At 49.9% G+C, this 22,202-nt stretch overlaps 2 protein-coding genes across 9 annotated transcripts in view; one reads left to right on the top strand and one right to left on the bottom strand.

The window, feature by feature from the left end:
- The first annotated feature begins 6,701 nt into the window (after nt 1–6,701).
- Nucleotides 6,702–7,148, top strand: QRFP (pyroglutamylated RFamide peptide). Its single transcript, XM_032797672.2, has one exon. It carries the CDS (start codon nt 6,726–6,728, stop codon nt 7,146–7,148), a length of 423 nt encoding a protein of 140 aa, XP_032653563.1. The 5' UTR covers nt 6,702–6,725.
- Nucleotides 7,149–13,518: 6,370 nt separating this feature from the next.
- The window catches only part of ABL1 (ABL proto-oncogene 1, non-receptor tyrosine kinase), a 126,756-nt gene continuing 118,072 nt past the window's right edge, over nt 13,519–22,202 (bottom strand). For all 8 annotated transcript variants that reach the window (XM_075060634.1, XM_032797666.2, XM_032797664.2 and 5 more), the window contains 4 exons: nt 21,134–21,286; nt 20,407–20,496; nt 19,891–20,055; nt 13,519–17,245 (listed from right to left, as the gene is read on the bottom strand). In XM_075060634.1, the coding sequence (XP_074916735.1) occupies nt 15,549–17,245; nt 19,891–20,055; nt 20,407–20,496; nt 21,134–21,286 (2,105 nt within the window). In that variant the 3' untranslated portion in view covers nt 13,519–15,548. The remainder of the gene's footprint in view (nt 17,246–19,890; nt 20,056–20,406; nt 20,497–21,133; nt 21,287–22,202) is intronic.

Here is a 22,202-nt window from a genome sequence, read left to right as displayed (position 1 = left end):
TCAAAGGATACACAGCCCAGGCTCAGAGCACTTTGTGCTGGATTTGGGGGGAGCAGGAGGAAAGAAACATAATTGGAAGGATAGTGAAATTCACTACGTTATTGTTCACTGTGTCTACTGCAGTCAACTGAGGCCACGCTGCACCAGGTGCTGCGCTGACACATGGTGTCTCTGTCCTGATGAGCTCACAGTCTAGACCAGACAGACAGTGGGTGAGGGGAAGGAAAGCTCAATCTATGCCCACTGTACAGATAAGGGGCTGAGGCAGAGTGATTAAGTGTGTTTCGGGCTGTAGGATCCTGCCGCCATACAAGTAGCAGTGGTGGATTAGAGATTTATGTTTCTCTCCACACTAAAAGAAAAGTTCTCTGTAAATCTGCATGTGAACGAACAGGGAGCATTTGAGAAAAGTTTTTTTCACAGTGAGGTGATTTTCTTGAGTGGTGTGTGTTGGCGGGGGCACATGCATTACGCATTTGGGATTATTGTGGTTTTCCCTCTGGTGGAGTCCAAGTTTCCATACTGAACATCTGAGGCCTGTCTGAGTCAGGCTGCCTCAATTCAGTAGCCCCTATGTTGCTGTGAAACCCACCAGTTTTAAAATACGTCTTTTCCTTCCACCCAGCCTGCACTGGACAGATGCTTGGCAGAATTCAATTTTCATTGCTTTAGAACGTTGACTTCTAAGATCAAGGGTTATTTTTAATAATGATCAATTGAAATGTCCACAGTTATGGGAAATTATCTGAAGGGGATGGTTAGACAATTATTGTATGACAGATGCTGAGATTCAAAAAGTTAAAACTTCACCACCATTAAAACACAAGCTGTCAACATCGCACATCAAAATACACAAAGATCCTTCAACCCTAAGAAGTTCTACTTTGTATATCTGTAAATTTCAATGATCGCCACTGGAAACAGTTTCTCCTGGGTTTGTGCGGGTGCAGTGAAATTGGCATTTACAGATACACAAGCTAATCCTTCCAAACCTAGCTATACACTTGCACGCTGGCTGGGTTAGATTCATTAAGCAACATATCAGTTCAGACCTGATGTCGGCTTTTAGACCTAAGCTACCCACCTAAGGGTTATGTACGCTTCCACCTTGACCTCAACTACCTGCTGGAGAGGGGAGGCCAAGCATTGCCAGGGAGCAGAGCGGTCCTGGTGGAGGGGAATCCTGTGAACGTTTCTCAGTTGGTTTGTTTTTTAGTTCACTGGAACAAACTGTAAATAGTTTTATAGTCTTTGCCTTCAGGACAGATGGGAACTCCTGGCTACAGCCCCAGGCTGCCCAGCCAGCCACCAGCCTGGGAACGTGATAGCACTCAAGGAACTTTGCTCAGTGGGGAAAAGAGGTGCGTTGGTTTCCCGGGTTTCCTGCCGGGGCCATTGTTCCTGGGGGGCGGGGAGAGTGAAAGTTGTGTGCTGTCAGGCACTGGGCACTTTCTGCAGCTAGCCCTGTGTCACCCAGGACTCCTTAATGACTTTGTTTTGAATTGCATGAGAGGTATTTAATACAATCAGAGGCCCCAGGATTTCCAGGGATTAGCTCTAAGAGTGCATGGATCAAGCTGCAGCCTGGCATCAGACTAAAACCTGTCTACGATGACACCAGCCCTGGAGAGAAGCAGGAAGGGGGTGGGGCCTGGGGAGGGCAGGACAATTGCAGCCAGACGCCAGGTGCTGGGAGAAGGAGGCAGATGGTGGGCACTGCTGTGCATACAATGCTTCTCCAAGGAGCTTCCTAAGGGTCTGGCCCCCAACTGTGCAGCCTCCAGCCCTACAGCATAGGAAGGCTGGGCTGGAACAGTGCACGGCCCACACTGACCAAGGGGCCGGTAATGGGGCTCAGGTTAGATGGGAGCCCCTTTAACCGACGCTTGTTGGATTGCTGCCTTTGGCTCCTGGCCCATCAGAGTCACGCAGGGCTGGGGCAGCTGGCAGCCTCTCTCTCCAGCCCACGACCTTTGGACAGGTTTTCCACGCCGCAGGGTGCCAGCTTAACTTCACCAGCCTGGGCAGCCAGAGGACAAGGATGTGTTTCTAGGCAGGTGCCCCACCCATGCCTGCCCTTTGAGGATCTGGGAGGGCGGGGGGAGAGGAAGGGCTCAAAGCAGTTTCCTGAGCTGGACTTCACACAGCCCCAGCCCCTTGCCCCGATGGTGGAGCTCGGGCCACAACGATGTCTGTTCAGGTCTGAGCTAGCGGACAGGTCGTGTTGTTGTGTGTGATTGGTGTCAAATGCTGTACATGTGGACTTTCTAAAACTCCTTAATAAAAGGAACTCATTCATCACTCTGTATGCCCTGCGTCTGGATCTCCATCCACCTCCAGTCGAACCTCCCTGCCCAGCCTCGGTTATTTCCGTAGGGCTGTCAGCGCTGGGGGCATCTCAATGCCCAGAGCAGCTCCGGGCAGGGAGCACTGCTGGCTTTAAAGAGAAATGGTTCTGTGGTGCTGCTGCCTGCCTGCCTCCCTTTCATGCCAACCCCAGAGAAGGACGGGCCCAGGTATCTCTCCACTGCCAACAACTTAGAATTACCCCAGCTAACGCCCCTGGAAGGGTTTTCCCCACACGGCCCTTGCATGCTCCTTTCCCATGTGCTGGCTCTCGCCACCCGGCTCTCCGCACCGGTGCCAGCCTCCGTTGGAATTCACCACGCTGGCAGAGGCTGCTTCACTTTAAGAAAAGGAGGACTAATTACTGGTGTCCTGGCAGCGCTTTGATGGACAGCAGCCTTTCCCGCCATTGAACTTGCTGGGAACCCCTCTGCTGCACCTTGGCAGCTGCTCTGAGAGAGGAGCACCTTCACCGCAGAGGTTAAATGAGCATATTTGCTTTCCTAAATATCTTTCTACATGTAGGGTCTTAAAAGGGACAGCTCCTCACCCAGTGTACAGCAGCAGAGCGCTGAGGAAGTCAATGGAGCTTTGCTGATTTACTGTCGCTGAGGGTCTGGCTCCAAATTCGATATGGCTCTTATGCTTAACTCTCATCTGGGTGGATTTCCAAGCCCTTCACAGGAAGGAGTTGGGCCTCTCAGCCCCTCCGGGTCACAGGTCAGTGTTAACACCCCTGTTCTACACATGGGGAAACCGAGACACAGAGCGTAAGTGACCTGCCAAGAGAGTCAGTGGCAGAAGTAGGAACAAAGTTCTGGGGTTCCTGGGTCCCAAGCCCACATTTGTTCCACTAGGCCATGCTGCCAGAAGACAAAGGGCCAGAGGCGTGGTTGGTAAACCCCAGCCTGCACCATGGGCTTGGGGGAAGGTAAAATCAGTGCCAGAAATACAAACCCTGTCCAGGCTTTCTTGGCTGAGGCAGGTGTGACATGCAGGAAACACCCCATGCTGCCAAAGAACACAGCCACCTCCCTGCTCCTGTTACCCCCCTCCCCCCCGAGCTGTGGGTCAAGGGCACAAGGTTGGGGGGGACATTGCACACTGAGGGGCAATGCCCATTCAACAGCAGCCTTGCCAGGCTAGCAGAGAGGCCGGGTGGGCACAAATCATGCCCAGCAGCCATGGGCCAGGCCTTCCCCTGCAGCGCAGCTTTGGAGCCAATGCAGAACAGCATCATCCCCTGCAGCCCTTCCCAGCTGGGGTGAGTGCTGTGGCTGAGTGTCCTGCATCTGACACTGGATAGAGGGCGGGGAAGGGGAGATGGGTGAAGGGAGGGACTCAGACATTTCTTTGGGCTCCTGGCAGGGATGATTCCCAGAAAAGTTGGCCAGGGAGGAACGTCAATGAGAAAAGTTTGTGCTCATGGAGCGGGGTGGACTGGGGGGGCCAGGCAGAGGGTCTTAACAACCAATGCCACCCAGTAGCTTCAGTCCCAGCACCGCAATCCCAGGGGTCCTTCTTAGACCCCCTGCTGCTTCAGGGTGTCCAGAGACCAGCAGTGACCATGAGCCCTTTTGTCCATCTCCACTTGGCAAGGCTCCTCCTCACAGATGCTCTCCATGAGGCCACCACTGAAGCCACTTGGAAACATCAACTGGTGCAGAACCCAGCTGGCTTGCTCGCCTTGCGGTGGCTCGTGGCTGGACACACATCACCCTGTGCTCCAGAAGGCTCCCCAAGTGCAATACTTATGGTGATTTGAACCCACGAATCCCTTGCAGAGATGCTTCACTGCCCAGGCTCTAGCCCAGCCATGACGTAGGAGTGGACTGTCTCTTGATCTGGAATCCTCTCTTCCTTGGCCTAGCAGAGTTGGTTTGCCATCTGGGCACAGGAGGTCTGACTAGCCATGGGGGCTTTCCCAGATGGGTGGCCAGTGGACATCCCAGCCGGACAGCAGTTGAAGGGATCTCTCTCGCCATTTGTGGATATAGTTTCAGGTCCCATAGGTGCATCGCACGGTTCACGCACACCTGGAGCCTGCAGCAGCCCCTTCGGAGAGATGGCGACAAGAACCCGTCAAGCAGGCAGGCACAATCCAGGAGTAACTCGCGGATCCCTGAGCACAGGCCAGGAACTCTGCCGGCCAGGGCTGCCTGTTGCCTTTGCTGTCACTGAGGGTGACTCAGAACTAGTTAATGTCGCAGCTCCGAGGGCTGCTCTGTCCAAATGAGGTGGCAACTCAAAAGAGTGCATTAAGGACCCTAATCAGAGCCAGCTCACTGCTCCCATTGTGGCTGCTCAGACAGGCCCAATCAGTCAGCGGTCCCGCTCTCCATCTCCACCCGGCTTCCCAATGGGATCCCAGCCTCTGGAATGTGCAGCCATAAACCCGGCGAGCCGGCAGAACTTGGTCATTAACGCTGCAGCTTATTTAAAGGAGGCAAAACCCAACAGCCTGGTCTCTACTGCAGCACTGCGCAGACTGGCCGCCAAGCAGAGAGCAAGGTAAGCAGGGATCCGCCCCTGGGGAAATGACTTGTTCCATGAGATGCTCTTCCCGCCGCAGGCCCCGGGGGCTCTGAGCAGCCTCCACTCTCTCTGGAGCCCATGAGGGAGCTGCACGCTCCCAGGACCAGGCCAGAGGGGCCCTCGTCTGTGGCATTGGGCTGGCTAAGGAGCAGAGAGCTCCACATACCCTCTAAGCACAGCTCCTCAGGCCCCTTGGCCGAGGTGCTCTTAGGCCGGCTGTGGAGTCGCTAAGGAGGAGGGGGGAGGTTTCCAAGCCAGTCCAGCCTTTACATCAACACCTGGCAGCCTGGTGAGCTCCTTTGCAAGTGGCTGAAGGTACCTGAGGGCCAGAGCCCAGGGCGTGAATGAGGAGCTGGGAAAGCATTGTGCCCCTGGAGCCCTCCTCTGCCTGTTTTCCCCCAGCAGCTCCTGGGCACAGTTATTTCCAGGTCCTCGGGGTTTGATTTTAAGTGTTCTCAAGTTGCAACACTCAGCGAGGGGTGGCCGTGGCCTCTTGCTGCCGGCTGGGTTTGCCACAGCCCAGGGCTGTTCCTCACCCCCCTGCCCCTGCTGCCTGACAGTCTGGGGGAAGCAGCACACAGGCAGACATGGCAGTTCAGCCTCCACGGCCCAGCAGAGCCTGGGTTCTGTGGCTCGGATGCCCACCTGTAAAGGAGATGGGCCACCTGCCCACGTGACAGAGCTCTAGCCAGCCACAGCTTCTTCACCTGGCTCTGGGTGCAGGGACTTTAATTGAAAGGATTTCCTGGGAAGACATCTTCCCTCTTAGACCAACCCTCACCCTCCTCTTTACAGAGAGGGAAACTGAGGCACAGAGCTATCATGTGACTTGCCCAAAGTCACACAGTAGTAGATGCAAGAATTCCACCTCAGTCTCCTGCTCTTTCCTGTACATATGGCATAGTTCCCTGCTTTGACCACTAGAACATGCTGCCTCCATATCAGCAGGGGGCTTCGGAGCCTCATCAAAAGAGACAGAGCATCTTTACTGAATGCCATTAGCAGGTGCTCTGCTGTTTAGTAGAAAGCAGAGGATTGTTCAGATGAGTGCACTTAAGCTTTCCTTGCAGTGCCCCTGGGAGGAGCATACAACTTGAGATCCCATCATTCTAATGAAAGGGTAACGGCCTTCGTTCAGTCAACCTTCGCCCAGGCAGAGCTGTGCTCTTCCCACGCTGCAAACCAGGCGAGTGCAGCAGGATTTGAATTTATACGTCTACACTGCAGCTGGGTGAGAGTCTCCTGGGAACACAGACCCGCCCTAGCAGGGCTGGAGTGAGGGTGCTCAAAACAGCAGTGAGGACCCTGCAGCTCGGGCTCTGCTCTACCTCCCTTGCTCTAGGCTTTAGCGTAGTCAATACCCAGAGAGACCAAAGCCCCTAGAGAAAATATGAGCGTCACAGAGAAGGGCACCAGGCCAGTGGGGCAGTCAGCTCGTTAAAGAGACGCCCCTCACACATCCGACCCCAGACGCCATCGAGTGGCTTTTGGAAGCAGGGCTTGGTGAAGAACTTCCAGCACGAGCCATTGGATGCTGGAAAAGATTTCAAATAGCCCCCTAGGGACTGTTGTGCCAGCTCCTGCTCTGCTGGGTGCCACAGTAGACAGGCAGGCGTCTTGGCTCAAACAGAGCAGTCCCAGCTGCTTTGGAGAACCTCCCTGCTGAACTCTTGGGTGCTGCTTCTCTCCCACCCTGCGCAGGGAGTGGCTGGCTGGGGATGGGGGTGGTTCTGCACTGGGACCCTCATTAAGCTGTGGCTGCTTTCAGAGGAGGTGCTGATATCTGGGGAGAGGTTCACTTACCAGCACATGCCCCCTTGTTCTTTTCCATTCCCACCACCCAGATGAAGGCTCCTTACTCCTTGTCCTGTCTCCTCCTCTTGAGCTTGGGAACCTGCATCCCTCCCGACAACAGAAAGGAGACGGGAGAGCCAGGGGATGGGCTCCGGTTTGAGAAAAGCTGGCAGGGAACGGCAGATGACGCCTCTCAGAGCGGCCTGTGGAAGGAAGTGCTGCGGCGGAGGAGATTCGAAGACCTCAGCTCCCTGTTCAGTGTGGCCAAGGAGCTCCAGGGCTTTGGCAAGGAGAGGGCAGGCTTCAGGTTCAGGTTCGGGAGGCAGGAGAGTCGGGAAGAGGAAGGCGAAGGGGTTGATTTCCTGTGGGGGGACGGCGAGAAGCGCAGCAGCACCCTGGAGAACCTGGCGGAGGAGCTCAATGGCTACAACAGGAAGAAAGGGGGATTCAGCTTCCGCTTTGGCAGAAGGTGAAGGACTGGACTTGACTGAGTCACCCCAGGGGGATCTTACCCTTTACTCTGCCCTTCCCAACTCCTGCCATCTCCAGCCAAAGAAGTGCTCCAGGTCTCATCCTTTTCGACCCTGCCAGCTAGTTTCCCTTGGAGAAGAGGGCTGGGGGAGGTTGCTATTTTTTGGTACCAGGCTTTCTCCATCACTTTCAACTCTGTCCCAGATTTCACATCCCCACCTCACTGTCCATGTCCCTGCTAGGCCAGGCCCCTGATCGGGGGGTGCGGGGCTGGGGGAGAAAAGGAGGGTGAGTGTTTATAAAAGATGGACTTAAAACCCCAGCACATTGTGCTGCCTTTGCTGGAGCTCACTAAAAGCGACCATGGGCAGAGCAGCATTCACGCTGTCCCCCATTGTTCTGAGCAGTCTCCGGCTCCGCTGTCAGTGCATTGAGAGGCGTGCGCTGCTATGAATAAGAATCGGCAGACCCTGTGCTGCCATGCTTGTAAGTTAAAGTAGATAGACTGAATGATTATAGGGGGATAATCAAAGTGTTGACAGTCTCCATAGGGACGGCCTGGAGCTGACATCCAGAATAGAGCTGTGAATGAGGAATAGGTCCCACTGAGCAAGGTGCCTAGCTCTAAAAGTTCCTGCTTTCTCTCTCTCATGAACACAAACTCCCTCCGGCAGCAAATTCTGTTCAGCATCAAGATGCCATTTACAATAGGATTGCTCCTGCGTGCAAACCAGGACCAGGCAAAATGGCCCAATCAACTGTCAGCCTTCAAAATCCCAGCGAGCGAGTAGGCCATGCCAGCCATTGGCTAGGGGCCAAAACTGCTCCTCCCCTGCAGCGGCTGGATCCCGAGCATTGCCGTCTCCCAAATCCGACCAGGGGAGCCTTTGTTAACTGCTAGCACAGGGATGCGGGACCAGCTGACGGACTATCATGTTGCAGAGTAAACCCAGATCTTGCCCTTGCTGCTGAATTGTTCCTGCTTTAACCACTTGGGCCTTGCTGATATGGGGTTCAACGCTCCCAGTGCTGGCTAAGTGCAGGGAGCCCCCAGTGCAACTTGCTTGCTGGTAAACATTTAAGCTCAGCGTCATTCACCCCCGGTATACTGTGGCGGAGATGCCAGTGGCTGGTGCACACTGGCATTGCCGCCAACTCTACCACTAGTGAAGCTTCACCACTGGGAGGGCTTAGCAAATAAAATAGTGTCGGCAGGGCCCTGCAGAGTGAGCCTGATTCTCAACACTGGCCTCTGCTTTTTGCAGATGGAGTTTTGTATCTGCAACCTACTGTGCATGGTTTTCTGTGCCCGCCACCAATGGCGGGCACAAATATGAATAATTAGAGGTCTGACTACCTGGCTTGCAGGTGCTAAGGGGCTAAAGGCTGCTAATATTTCACTGCAGGCACACAAAAAGTAGCAGGAATTATTTGCAGGTGCTGAACTGCACCCTTGAAAGCAGAGAGCACGTCAAGACTTGGCTGAAAAGCCAGGCTACAAAAGGGGCATTGTAACGCACATCATGCAAGCAACCCTCTCAAAACCAGCGCCTCCTGCAGAGGCCAGCACAAATTGCTCACCTAGTGGAGAAACGGCAGGAGAATATGTCCGGTGGGTTACCTGGGTATGGCTACGAGAGGTAGCTCAGTGCAGGTTCCTCTGGCTAGACAAGTGGCCCCGATTCCAATTTAAATTACACTGATGTAAAACTGGATTTGCAAGGGAGTTATTCTGTATTTACAGTGATGTGAGAGCAGAACACCCCACCTCGCCCAGTACAGCATGCACATTACCCACACCCAGGTCATCCTCAGGATTAACTTGGACGGCAGCTGCGATTTGGGGGAGAGGCAAGGCAGGGCGTTTTTCCTTTCCTCACCTTCCAGCGCTGTAACTGAGCTCTCACTGCAAGCAGCATTCAGCATGTCCAAGCCAAAACGGACTCAACTGGGGGAAAGGAGCCAGATACATTTAGAAATGCACTTTTGGTCTCTCTCTAATTCCATCCCACGACAGGCCACGAGTTCAGAGAACACGCATGCACCAGTCTGATTGAACAGCGGAGCTGGGGAGCTGTTATCGATGTTACTATGGCAACCCTGCTCTCTTTTTCCTTTGTGAATGTTCAAATCCTCAATAAACATCCACTCATCAATTTTACGCAGAGCTGCTGGGGGACAGTTGTGTTTTTACACACGGTTCAGCGAGAGTCAGTAGCATTAAATATTCCACCCTTAGAACTTTGTGTTTCGTCAGTGAAAACCCATCACTCTGCAGCGGTGACGCTTGACAGGGAACAGCAGTTTTCCCCACTCTGGGAGAGGAAGTGAAGTGGAGTGATTAGAGCAGGGGCTGGAAGCCAGGACTCCGAAGGTTTTCCCAGCTCTGGGAGGGAAGCAGGATCTAGTGGCTTGAACAGGGGACTGTATGCAAATGTTTGTATAACAAGATTATTATAAAGGGACAAAACTACCTGCCATTAGGGCAACTTCTTACAAACCAGAGGCTTTCATCTCACTGACCTGGTGAGTGCAGCAGACCTAAGTGTCTCCGAGCTTGGTTTCAGGCATCCTGTGGGGGCAACAGGTGCATTGTCATCTTCAGCAGGAAGGAAAGAGCCACCTGCATGGCTATGATGTGGCACAAGCTGGCCAGGAGCTGCTGGTTAAGCAGTGCTTCCTTGGAGAGGAGATAGGCAAGTGTTTCACTGGCTTGGGTTCAAAGGAATGCTCTGGGCAGGTCATTCTTGCTTCAGGTTAGTTTTCACCAGATACTGATGGAGGCGCCAGCTGGGGGGAGGTGTGTGGTGGGGGCGGGGGGCAGCGGAATGGAAAATAACGCCTTGAAGCACGGTTTTGTATTTGCTTGGAACATTTTATTCCTTTCCCCACGGCCAATGCCCAGGATGGTGGAAGGGCCCACCTCCACTACCCCTCATCCTGAAAGGTCACTCCACTTCGGGCTTTAGGTTCGAGCCCCAGACCTACCCACTCTGGGGACACCAGTTCCCCCACTTCCTTATGGCAGCTCCTTACTGCTGATGGGAACGCAGGACTTTGCTCCAAGTAGAGGCCACCAGATGGCACTCGAGCCCAGGGGCACACAGCTGGTGGTGTTGGGTGATGAGTTGTTCAGAAGCACCAAGCACCTCTGACCTTTGGTGGTAGCGAGAGCACCAATGCCAAGCCCCAGCACCAGGGAAGGGCCCTTTCCTTTAAAGAAATCCCTTACCCATAAAAGCTATCGACAATGCAAGGCAGAGTCTAGTTTTCACCTTTGCCAGGGCCTTTTCAAGCATCAGGAGCTTGCTCTGAACAGGGACTGGCTGACCTCAAGCCATGGGAAGACTTTTCAAGGGGAAGAGTGCGGCCCAGCAGAGCTCTGTTGCAAATCCCAGCCCTTCCGTTGGAGCCAGGGCACCCTGGCTAACCTTGCCGGGGCCTTTCAAATTCAGACCCCACTCTCCTTCTTGATCATTCACTTTCCTGGCCTCTTCTGCAAATAGCCAGACATCACACCTTGTGAACGCTGGTTTACACACACTGCTAACCCACAGACTTCAGGCACCAAGTCCCTTTTACACTGCTGGGAGACCCAGTCACAGCTCCCCCCAGATTTGTTCTTGCAGAGTAAGCTGGAGCAAACCATGTTGGAGCAGAGCTGAAGTCTTGCACAGTCCAAGGTGGTGGCAGAGTTTGGGATCCCACATGGGTCCATCCAAATAGCAAGCCCCAACAGTGTTTCAGTCGTGTTGTGGGGGAAGGGCAGAGCTACCATGTTATAACTTTCAGAGCAGCAGCCGTGTTAGTCTGTATCAGCAAAAACAATGAGTCCTTGTGGCACCTTAGAGACCAACACATTTATTTGGGCATAGACGGTGGTGGATTAAAACCCAGTTCATCAGATGCATGGAGTGGAAGATAGTGGCAGGTATAAAAGTCGTCTCTCTGCACTGTTATCTGAGAACTGTGTTATTAAAATCCATCCTAAGTGGTGCACTAGCTGGGGATAGCCTGGCTCTCAGAAAAGCTTTCCGCCCGGCTAGAACCCTGCTGGAAAGGTGGTAATAGACAGAAGCTCAGGAACACTTTCTGATCAGCAGAGAATTCATGCCAAACAACTTGGGATACTGCCAGAGAAGCATTGGCAGCACAAGTCCATAGCAAGATTTCCCTGTAGCTGGCAAATTTTCCCCCATTGGGAGAGGTGCTTGTCAAGCAGCATCTTTGCAGGATAGGAGGCTTCGTGGGGGTAGAGGGACTTTTATTTATTTTTTTTGTAAATGAACATTGATCATGTTTTGAATTCTGCAACGAGCTATTTCCTCAGCAAAGCAGCCCCTAAAATGGCAAGATGCATTTGAGGAAAACCTGACAGGAAGCATTACCATTTCAAACGAAACAAAAGTATTTTCTCCCCAGAGTATTCTCACACTTTCAGGTTCAATAACCTTGAAAACTGGAGCAATCAATCTGTTAAATCAGTTCCCACCATATCTGGTAAATTTAGGGCTTGTCTACACTTAAAACGCTATGGCAGCACCGTGGCGCAGCTGTAGCGCTTCAGTGTAGACACTCCCTATGCCGACAGAAGGGATTCTCCCATCAGCATAGCTAAACCACCTCCCCAAGAGGCCGTAACTTGGACAACAGAAGGATTCTTCCATCGACCTAGACACTGCTCAGGGGTGTGGATTTTTCACACGCAAGTGATGTAGTTAGGCTGACTCAATTTTCTAGTGTTTTACCTCCTTTTCCCCTTCCAATCCTGTATTTCCTGGTGCCTTCCCCATCCAGACAACTGAGCTCCCCGCTCCCAAGGATTATGGTCCACATTAGGGCAGATAAGGATTTTCAGGAATGACTTCATTTGGCGTGAAGCCCCACCACTTCTTTCTCGCTCTACAATCCTTCCTACCCCAATCCAAAGCCAGTGCAGCATCAACCCACAGCAGGCAGCTATTAACTGTATCCATGGCGTTATGTCAGAGATGTAAATCTAAAACATTCAAGATGTCGATCTCTCCAACAGCCATTGTCATAAAGTAACTGTGAACTTCCTGTACTTGTGTGTGCATTTTTTGTTGGCTGACTCCAGTCTAGTAACGAATTCCTCCAGGACTTGCCAAGAGTGGCACCAATTTTTTCACAAATAAAATTTATTCTTACCTATTGCACGTTTTTATTTTTTTTAAACAACTTTCTGCTCATTAAATAACGTAACGGTCCAACCTCACCTGGGTATCAGCGACTGCAGCTGGACAAACTTTCTGATGAACCCCTATGCCCCATATAAAGGTTTCCACTCCTTTTATCATGCAAGCTAGATCTCTCTGGTGGTCAGGATTCTGGCCCTTTACTGAGCTCTGTTACTGACCTGTTACATGAGGTTGGACAAGTCACTTCATGTCTCTGCCTTCTCACCCTTGATCTGGTCTCTCTAGAGTATAAGCTAGCTGGGGCAGGGACTATCTGTCTCCATGCCACCTAGTAGAATGGGACAAGGATATGACAAATCTGAGATGTGCTGACTGGTCAAGAAGGAATCCTCTGGATTGTTCCATCAGCAGTGGTTAAGTTCAGGGGGCAGCACACGATGGTCAATAGAGGTCTTAGCTCGTCTCTCACTCCACAACTAATGCCCTTCTTTAGGAGCTTGGGAATTTCTGCCAAACTCGCGCTAAGAATCTGAGAGCCAGGAGGGAGAATCCTGGCAGCTGCTCTCTCTGGAGCAGTATCATCCCCAAGTTTCAGAGAGAAAAGCTGTGGCAGAGACAACAAGGTATCACAGTGAGTCCATGTTAAAACTGGGATTAGGAGGCAGAATATCTTTATTTCCAATTTTGGGTTCAGGCCACCAAACCATGCCTGCCTCACAATGAGCACATACATTGGAACTAACTATGGAGTAGACAGAAATTGTTTTAGAAGAATGGAGACACTGGCCACTCCACATCAAAGGGGAAGAGAGAACAGAGACTAGGTCTTGAATGCAAAACATACGGCAGAAGAAGAGTCTAGGGTCAAGTCCTGCTCTCACTGAAGTCAGTGACAAAACCCTGACTTCAAAAAGGGGCCACATTCAGATCTTTATTCTGTACCTTTCTTCCCCCTGTATGATTTTCAGAGCTAGTTCTGAAGACTCTGGTAACTCGCTGCCCTCTGGTTCTGATCAGCATGGTGATCAGAAAGGCCTTTGTGAAATGCTTGCACCACACACCAGACAGAGGTCATCTAAGCTGAAGCAGCCTTGTCAGTAGATCAATGCACTCCTGCTTTTCCTTGACACAGATTTCTTTTTAAATATACTATGCTAGAGAGCGCAGAATAAAAAATAAACCCAAAAAAATAAAAATCAGAGCAAGAGCCACGTACAGAAACAATCTGTATTGGACCAAAATAAAGGGGAAACAGCCCCTTTGGTATTACAGAAACAAAGGACAGAGCTATTTACACATTGTAAAAAAGACAAGTCTACAAAAGTGTGTAATACTGAGATACAAATGTATAATATAGTGGCACAATATGTTATCAACAATGTTAAAACAGTACCTCAGAAAAGAGATAGTCCCAGGGGGTTTTTTTTGGTGGGGTTGGGTGTTTTTATTTTATTTTTTTTGCTTGTGGGTTTTTTGTTGCATGTCTGTTTGTATTTTGTCAAGGCAGCCTATGGTGTTTTGTTTTTTTTTATTTTACTGTCACGAGTTAAGCCAAGGTGATCTGTGGGGGTGAGAATGGTGTGAGCATAGAGAAGAACAATCAGAAATCATCGACAAAACAAGCAGTTCGTAAGAAGAAAAATAAAATCTCATGGAAAGCAATTAGTGTTTAAGATACACATGGTGGGGTTTCACAGGAGATACTGAGGGAATGGGGTGGGGGGATTGCTTTCTTCTCTTGGCCAGAGTTGAAAGGAGTTAAATTGCACTGTTAATAGTCTTAAAGTCTTGTCCTTTCAATAACACAGAGTCACAGTTAGTCCCCAAATCCATTGGATTAATTGGGAAGGTCAAAGTGAATTGGGAAAGGCTGCCCAGGAGTCATGGTTTCAGAAGTTTGTGGCATCCTTAGACTGCTCCCTTGAGAGATGCACCCAGGGCAAAAGGCGTCCGCAGGCTTCTCCGATCCCTGCTTAATCCTAGACAGAACCACCCAATCATTAGGGTGACCCCAATGTTTCCACTGGATTTAAATAAACCCCTATGTATAGATTTTAAACTGTTCAGTGGTATTTTGTACGGACACTGAAAGGAAGGGCTCGCCACAAGCTGCTTTCCTCTTCCATCAGGGACTGTATGAGTGAGCCCCATTCAGGTCTGATGTAGCCCTTATCTGAGCTCATTACTCCCATGTAACTGACGTGGCTGGAAATTTAACTAGACAAACAACAGCTCTGCTGAGGCACATTTGGGATGCACAGATTCAGCTAGAACCACTGCTGGAGGCACAGTGGTATCTTTAAACTCATCCTAATCCACCTCCCCCTGTTGCCATCCTTCTCTCCCTTATTCAGTGATGCAGTCAGCTCATTGCTCTCACAAAGGATCTGCCATTCCCCCAAGCCTGAGCCTGGCTAGAGTTGTGCATCTACAAAGCACGGCTGTGCTCTTCCTCTATAACTTCACTCCTTTATCGTTACCAAAAGGGATCCACAAATGGACTCCTGTACCACTGCATTCACAGTGCCCATCTGCGCCATTCCGAACACATTCGTCAGGGGCTCCCGAACACGAGGAAACATGGATTCCTTGACCAGCAGCTAAGGGTCACTGACAGAACCACAGGGAGGAGTTTCGTCAAAGTATTTCGTAGTGTTTTGTTTCATTACTAAGTTTCATTAATAACTTCCCCGCCACCTCCAAATGTGTGACCTTAGTGTCATGTATGTGTCTGCAGGGGACGGGACACTGTGACCCCAGGAAAGCAGGGTGTATATTGCTATTCAAACACTCATCCTCGTGTACAACAGGGGCAAGGGGAGGGAATCAAATTGCAGTAGAAAATCCTTCAGGAGGAGGGCTGAGTATCTGTGTTCATCAGTCCAGGTTCCATCTTAAAGCTCTGTCCAAAAACAACAAATTATTATAAAAAGGCCTGGTGTGACCTCAGCATTTAGACCTGTAGTCCACAAGGCAAGAACTCCACAGACCAGAGGATTTTGAGTACGAGAGATTCGGGGCACCTCGGTGAAAGGGAGAAAAGTGCATCTTGATGAACATCCTACTTGAGGCAGTAGGGCTGTTCCCCAGTCTGTGCCTTTTGCACATCCCTATAATGAAGGCCCCTGGGTCCTTTGTCAGTCTACCATTGCGCGTATGCTGTAGTTCTCTCTGCAGTTGGCTTTGGCCTGTTATAAAAAAAAAAAAAAGAAAAGAAAAAAAAAAGGTATTACCTGGCTTCTGCTACCTCTGAACAATATCGCTGATTTCTTTCACCGAGCTGAGAAGTTTGCTAAAGTCCTGCGTGGCTGCAGGGCCACTGCTAGCGGTGGCCGGACAGATCTGGAGCTCCCGAAGGTTATTCTCCAGTTTGTTGATGGCCTCGCGGAAGGCAAATTTGTTCCTCATCTGCTGGATGGAGTCCACGTAGCTCACGCAGAACGTGTAGAGGTTTTTGCCGGCCTCCAAGACGGCGCTGTGGCTTGCCATTTGTTCAGAGTTTTTGTTAATGGCAATGCGCAGGGCCTCAGTGCTTTCCAGTACCACTCCCTTGGTGATGGTGCCGCTGGCTATCCTCTCTGGAGGCTGGCGGGTTTTGCGCAAGGAGACTCTGGTGGATATGAGAGGGATGAAGGCTGTTGATGACGGCTGGTCTCCGCTTGGGGCAGATGGGGCAGATGAGGATGAGGGGGCTGGGGCTGCTGTGGTCAGCAGTAGCTTTGTGGAGGACTGTGGCTTTGGTACAGAGGGGAGCCCAGGCTTTTTTACACCCTCCCCTAACTGGTTTGGCTTGGCGCCATCACCGCTTATAGTGTCTGCAACCTGAGTCAACTGTTTAGATTTAGCACCAGACCCTGAATCTGTTGCTTCCTGGCTGGGGCCATGGGATGATTTTCCAGGTTTCCCAATGGAAGCTGAGGAAAGTGGAGGCGGAGGAGCTGGTTTAAGCTTTGATAACTTCACCTTGTCCTTTCCCGATGACTCGGAAGTCTGCTTGAGCCTCCTCATCCTTGGCTCCTCCGTGGAAGCCTTGCTGGCAACCACAACCCCAGCAGAGTTGGGTTTGATGGTAGGACCTTGGTCTGCCATCCCAGCGGTACCTAAGGCACTGGATTTGATGCCATCATCCTTGTGGGACAGGCTGGAGGAAGGAGCGATTATAGGTTGCCTGCGTCCAAGTTTTGGTGTCAGAGAGGGTGGGCTGGAGCCAGGGCTGGACTCTGTGTCTTTGAACACATCGTCAGTCGTCTCTTCATTTTTTTTCAGCAGCCGGGGAGGGGGCATCACCGTTCCCCTGACGGCAAGATCTGTCTTGTTCTCATTCGCCCGCTTCCGAGGCAGGGCTGGCTTTTCGCTCTTGTGCCCGCCGAAGGTGGAGGAATCAAATTGCCTCACTGTGGACTGCAAATCCCTGGGCAGCGTCACGGATCTCCACTCCGTGTCCTTGGCTCCATGGGGTACGCACGATGCTGAGCAGGACCTCAGGAAGCGCTTGCTGGCATTAGAACTACACTCTTCTTCGCCAGTTGTCGGCCGACTGCTAGTCATGGCGCTGTTTTTTTTCCACAGGTGAGGGGATAAAAAGCCCGAGTTCCCAGTGACAGCTCCGTTAGTGACTCCAGCCCCATTGCTCGGACCCTGGCACTTTGAGGCATCCATGGCATCTGCAAGGGGCATGATGAAAGCCCCATTGCTGGCGTCCCTGCTTTCATCCTCCCCTGCACCCTTGCGGTCCGAGTGGCCGTCCATCTCCCGGAAGGAGCTGCTGCGTTTCGGAGGGGCAGGGGCAGTCTTCTTCTTCTTCTTGATAAGGGCACTGAAGAGGTTGGTCTTTTTGTCTTTTGGAAGCAGCCGCTCATCTTCATTTAAACTGCTCTCCAGGGCAACTCTTTCCTTCCGCGGGAGCAAGGGAGAAACAGCAGGTTCATGCTCCAGAGGGTCTGAAAGGAACAAAAGATTCTACTGAGCTTTGCTTAAAAGAAATATCAGTCTGCTTTCCTTTGGGATCGCTTTGCAGCACCTCCCAACAGGTGCAGGCTCTGTAAACAGGGCCGAGTTCAGACCTGGTGCAAGCAGGCGCTGCTCCACCAAGCCAAGGTTGGATTTGGTCCAGAATCTTTGGACACATTAATTCTTGGGGGTGGAGGAATGTTTATAGGATACCCTGCCAGAATGCCTCACCCTTTGTTTTCTCAAGCAGGCCTCTGACTAAGTCAGTCAGACAGGAATTTACATTTGAAATTCAGACAAACACAAATTAACCCTCATTATCCCAGCATTCCTGACATCACATCTGGAGTTTTCTCTAGCCCTGCTGCCTTGTAGATGTAAGTGAACACTAAGGTCAGCTTTTTTTTTGGTCCTTTTGTTGTTTTCTCCCATGTGACTGAAGGTTCATTTTTCAAAGGCCTGTCTGTACCCACACACTCATCTCCCTGTTTGGTTACTCTAAGGTGTCCATAATCCCCATCTGACAGCATCCTCTGGTGGAGTGTATGGTACAAACAGAAATCAAGGTAATTTCATCAGCTCAATATCCCTAACCATGTCATTGTGAAGACAGGCAGCCTTGCACAATGGAGGAACCCAGGGACAACAGTCTGCTCCAGTGGAGTTGTTCTGGAAGGAGAGTGGAGTGATCCTTTTTCCATTTACATGAGAAATACTTCAAAAATGAATAGTGGCTTATAATACATTTGTCAGCAGTCCTGAAGGTCCCAATATTTGAACAACAGGGTCTCTCATTCACAGGTCGGGCACTACAACAGGAGTGCTCAAACAGCACCTCAATTCAGAAAAGATGCCTTCAGGATATTGTATACATTTACAGCTCGAGTAGGCAGCAAGAGGGGGAGATGGAGCAGGGTTAAATAGGGAAAAGAGGATGCTACATAGTCATATACCGGAAAATATTCTGGGATTTGTATCCTGGTTGAGAGGAAGGAGAGGAATTCTTGAAGAAAAAAAAAAAAAAAAGGGTAATTTCAGGGTTGCAAAGTCATACTTTTTTGGATGTTGTGTAATTAAACCATTCACACGCACCCGAACAAATCTGGATGGCCTTAAGCAAAAAGGGCTTTTAAAAAAATTTAGAAGGGGACACCTATTTCTGAGAGCAGATACAGGTATGTGAGCCTCTCTGCTCATTTAGGAACGAACATTAAAGATGTTTCTTCTCAACACTGATTTTTCAAGAAAACAATGACTCAGGTCCCTAACATCCCTTCCCAGGGACCAACATCTCAGTGATCAAGACCTAAACTCAAAATTTCTCACAGAGTGCTTGCTACTGATGGGAAGTGATGCTCACAGGTCTTGGACACCTGTAAGCAACTGGAAAGGGAAGGGACACAGGACCTTCTATAGGTACCTATTGTGAAGCTGACACACAGTAAATACAGCTTCCAGGCTCAGATATGGCACCAAGTCACACCTTCTCCAGAAGAACCATCAAGTGTCTGTATTAAATAAAAAGCCACCCCAAAGAGGAGTTTCAGTGGTGACCTCTCTCTCTTACGCATGTATGCATATGCACACGTGTGCCATTTCTCTTAGAGGTGTACTAAAGATCTCCGAGATCTCAAGTCCGCAGAACATACTGCTTACTCCTGATGGGACAGCTGAGCAGGCACATTTAACAGGAGTTGGCAAGAACCAGGAGATCAATTTTTTATTGAGTTCTTTATTTTTTAAATGTTGCATTTTAAAATGCTCTGGATACAAATTAACTGCCTATGCTCAATGTTTTCTCATTGTTTCAACTGCCTCAAAATGGAAACTACAGGCTTTGAGAAACTGATTGAAAGGTTGTTTAATTTCATGGTAGACTTTGTAAATACCTCAGCATCTCTTGCTGAAACTATATTTGATATCTGCCAAAAGTAATACTCTTCAGTGTTTCAAAACAGACACTTGGTATGATGTAGGGATGGAGAAATACTTCCCATATAAAAGTCTGTACTGCATATACCAGAGCTCTGATCCTGAGCAGTGATCCAGCTTCTTTAGACCACTCTGGTGATGTAAAGTGGCTGGCAGCCAGGCAGATTCCTCTCTGCTGGGAATTCCCCCAGCACTGGAGCAGCTTCAGTCCTACCTTATCCCTTTGATAACTCCTGGCACAGGTATATATCAGGGTGAGGGAGATGGTGTGCTCAGAGTATTCTGGGTTCTGGCACTGCTCCGCTGCGTGCCATGGACAGCAGCTGTAGGCTAAAACAGCCCTCGGGGCTGCTCTAACTTTCGTTGGGACTGTACCAGTCCTTGAACTAATTAGGAATTCAGGAGGTAGAGCGATAACACAGAGAAGATATCTCCCCTTCCTGGGCTGCATGGCTGCTGCAGCTCAGAATCCCCAAGAGTAATACTGAGTGCTAGCCATCTACAAGAAGTGCCAGGATCTACTGGAATAGAGTCCCAAAACCCACAGTGAACCTAGGAAGAGAAGTGCCTAATGACAGAGGACACATCCAGAGAGCAGGTACTTATCATTAGGCACTTTTCCCATGTTCTCTCGGGATCTGGGCCTCCATTTAATTTCAGTCTGTCTCACAGGAGGGGAATAATGGCTGTAGCTAGAACATACCACATTCCCCTTGTCCTTTAGGATGCGCCATCTCCGTGTTCTCGCTGGCATCTTTGCTTTCAGCAGCTCTCCTGGACGATCTCGTTTTGGTCGGCAGTTCTGGAGCCTGCAGGAAGTTACTCACTACGCTTCGCATGCCTTTTTTCCCCAACTCTTTCTCCACCTCTGGAAGGCAAGGCAAAGAATGATCACAAGGAAAGCAGGGGGTGGCAGTGGGGTAGAGATAAAAGGTAAAAATACTAAGCTATCAACGGAGAACAGGGGAAAACAGACAAGCTGACAGCACCCAGGGGAAGAGGGCTCAGCCAGAGGGAAGGCCTGTTGGCAGCAAAAATAATACAAGCATCTGCCTGCTCCATGTTTTTTACACTGGGAGGTACAACCTTACAAACAAAGCTTCACTGCAAAGCAACTTTGCGGGGATGTTCAGATAAAGCAATAAATTAAGTTACAGTGCACTTATGCCATAGCCCCCATTCCTAGAAACAGTGTGATGAATGGTGCAAGTGGACTTACCGTCCGATATGCTGGATTCTTGAAACATCGTTTCAAATGCTTGGTGGATCTCAGCAAACGAGGGCCTATCAGAAGGGCTCCACTGCCAGCCTGAAAGAATACTACTACTCAGGACTTCTAACAAGCCTTACAAATATTCATTAAGCCTCACACTATCACTGTGAAACTAGTTCAATATCAGCAGCCCCCTTTTACAGACAGAGAAGCTGAGCTTTCAATGTTAGCAACCTGATTTTAAGGACACTGGGCACCCTCATCTCCCACTGACACCAGTGAGAGCTATGCCTACTCAACGCCTCCAAAAAAAGTCAAGCATAAATGACATACTAATGGCCAAGGGACTAAGAAAAGTCGTTCCCAAGACAACTAACAAGGCTCCCTTCCCCATCCTAGACAAAGGTGGATGCACAATCCTTTATTTAGATTCCCAGGAAAGAGGAGGCAAAGAAACTTGAGTTAAACAACACACCTTCCCCAAGATCTAGACAATTCCCACTCCTCGTGGAGGAGAATGCCCCCAAGCCAAGCATGGGTAACTTCAGAACATTTACATCTTCCTGGGACAGTGGAGTTTAAGACTGTAACTAAGCGCTGCAACTTTAATGAAAGACTAACAAAGGCTCCCTGTGCCATAGTGTTTTAACTATACCCTTGTATAGTATAACTACATCTTTGCAGAACTCAATCAGCTTTGACATTTGTCTCTATATGCTTTTAGAAGACTCACATGCTCTCATGAGCTCATAGACTTTCTCAGGGCAACCTTCAGGCCGCTCCATGCGGTAGTCTTTCTCCAGCAGCTCGTACACCTGAGACAGGTCAATTCCAGGGTAAGGGGACATGCCGTATGTTGCAATTTCCCATAGCAGGACACCAAAGGCTGCAATAGAGAAATGAAAAGGCTTTAGGGTTGTTTTTTTTTAAAAAAAACAAAAACCAAAAACAAACCAATAATCTTGCAAGTTTGCTTTCGGTGGATGCACGAAAAACATTCCCTGGCACTTAAACAAGCTCCCTGGTCTGGGTGGCTCAAATACCACGCTCAGCAGCAGCTCAGAAACTAAAGCAATGTAACAAGTTTTTTCATCAACACAGACAAGTCTCCTTCAATACGACAAGATAGAATTAGACTAATTTTTAAGGTATCAGCTGTCTCAAACCTGAATGTTTTGATATCCTTCAAGTCCTATTAAAGGCACAATTAAGAGACGCCATTGTGGATTAATTGAAACTGCTTCTCTGCTGCACTGCGGTCTTGCTGTAAATCTGACAGCTCTTCTCATCTCTATTTCCCCTTTCTCTCTTTAGGATTCCCATGTCCAATTGGTTCACTGTTTATGGGCTGCCCCCATTCTAGGAGTATCAAGATACACAGAGGAGAAAGCTGCAGTCCCAACATTGTGAAGGAATTCACAGAGGTAACTGCCAACTAGGCGAGAACTAAGTGATGAAGTTTGGTTACAAGGGAAGTTTAACAGAAGGCACCACAGTCAAATAAAAGTAACTTTAATGATTGGGCTGCCCTTTCTGTATTGAACTGTGGTGAGGATATGTGAGTCCCATGGTTAGACAACTAAACTGGGATTCAGAGTACAAAGGATAGACCCAGCACCAGTTCAACAACCTGCATGTAATTAATTCAGTCACTGTATTCTGTTTTTAGCCTGAAGAGAAGGCAATTACAATCCTGCATAAGTACGGAAATCACATCATATCACATGATAAACAACCAAGGGCAATTTAAACCAGACACTTTCATGAGCATCTCTGTATGAATTCTGTCCTCAGGGAGCGGA

Source organism: Chelonoidis abingdonii, chromosome 24, assembly GCF_003597395.2.
Source record: "Chelonoidis abingdonii isolate Lonesome George chromosome 24, CheloAbing_2.0, whole genome shotgun sequence".
NCBI lineage: Eukaryota > Metazoa > Chordata > Testudines > Testudinidae > Chelonoidis > Chelonoidis abingdonii.
This window is presented reverse-complemented; position numbering and strand designations above follow the sequence as displayed.

Coding starts and splice junctions, on each gene's coding strand:
- QRFP (XM_032797672.2), top strand. CDS start 6,726: ATGAAGGCTCCTTACTCCTTGTCCTGTCTCCTCCTCTTGAGCTTGGGA.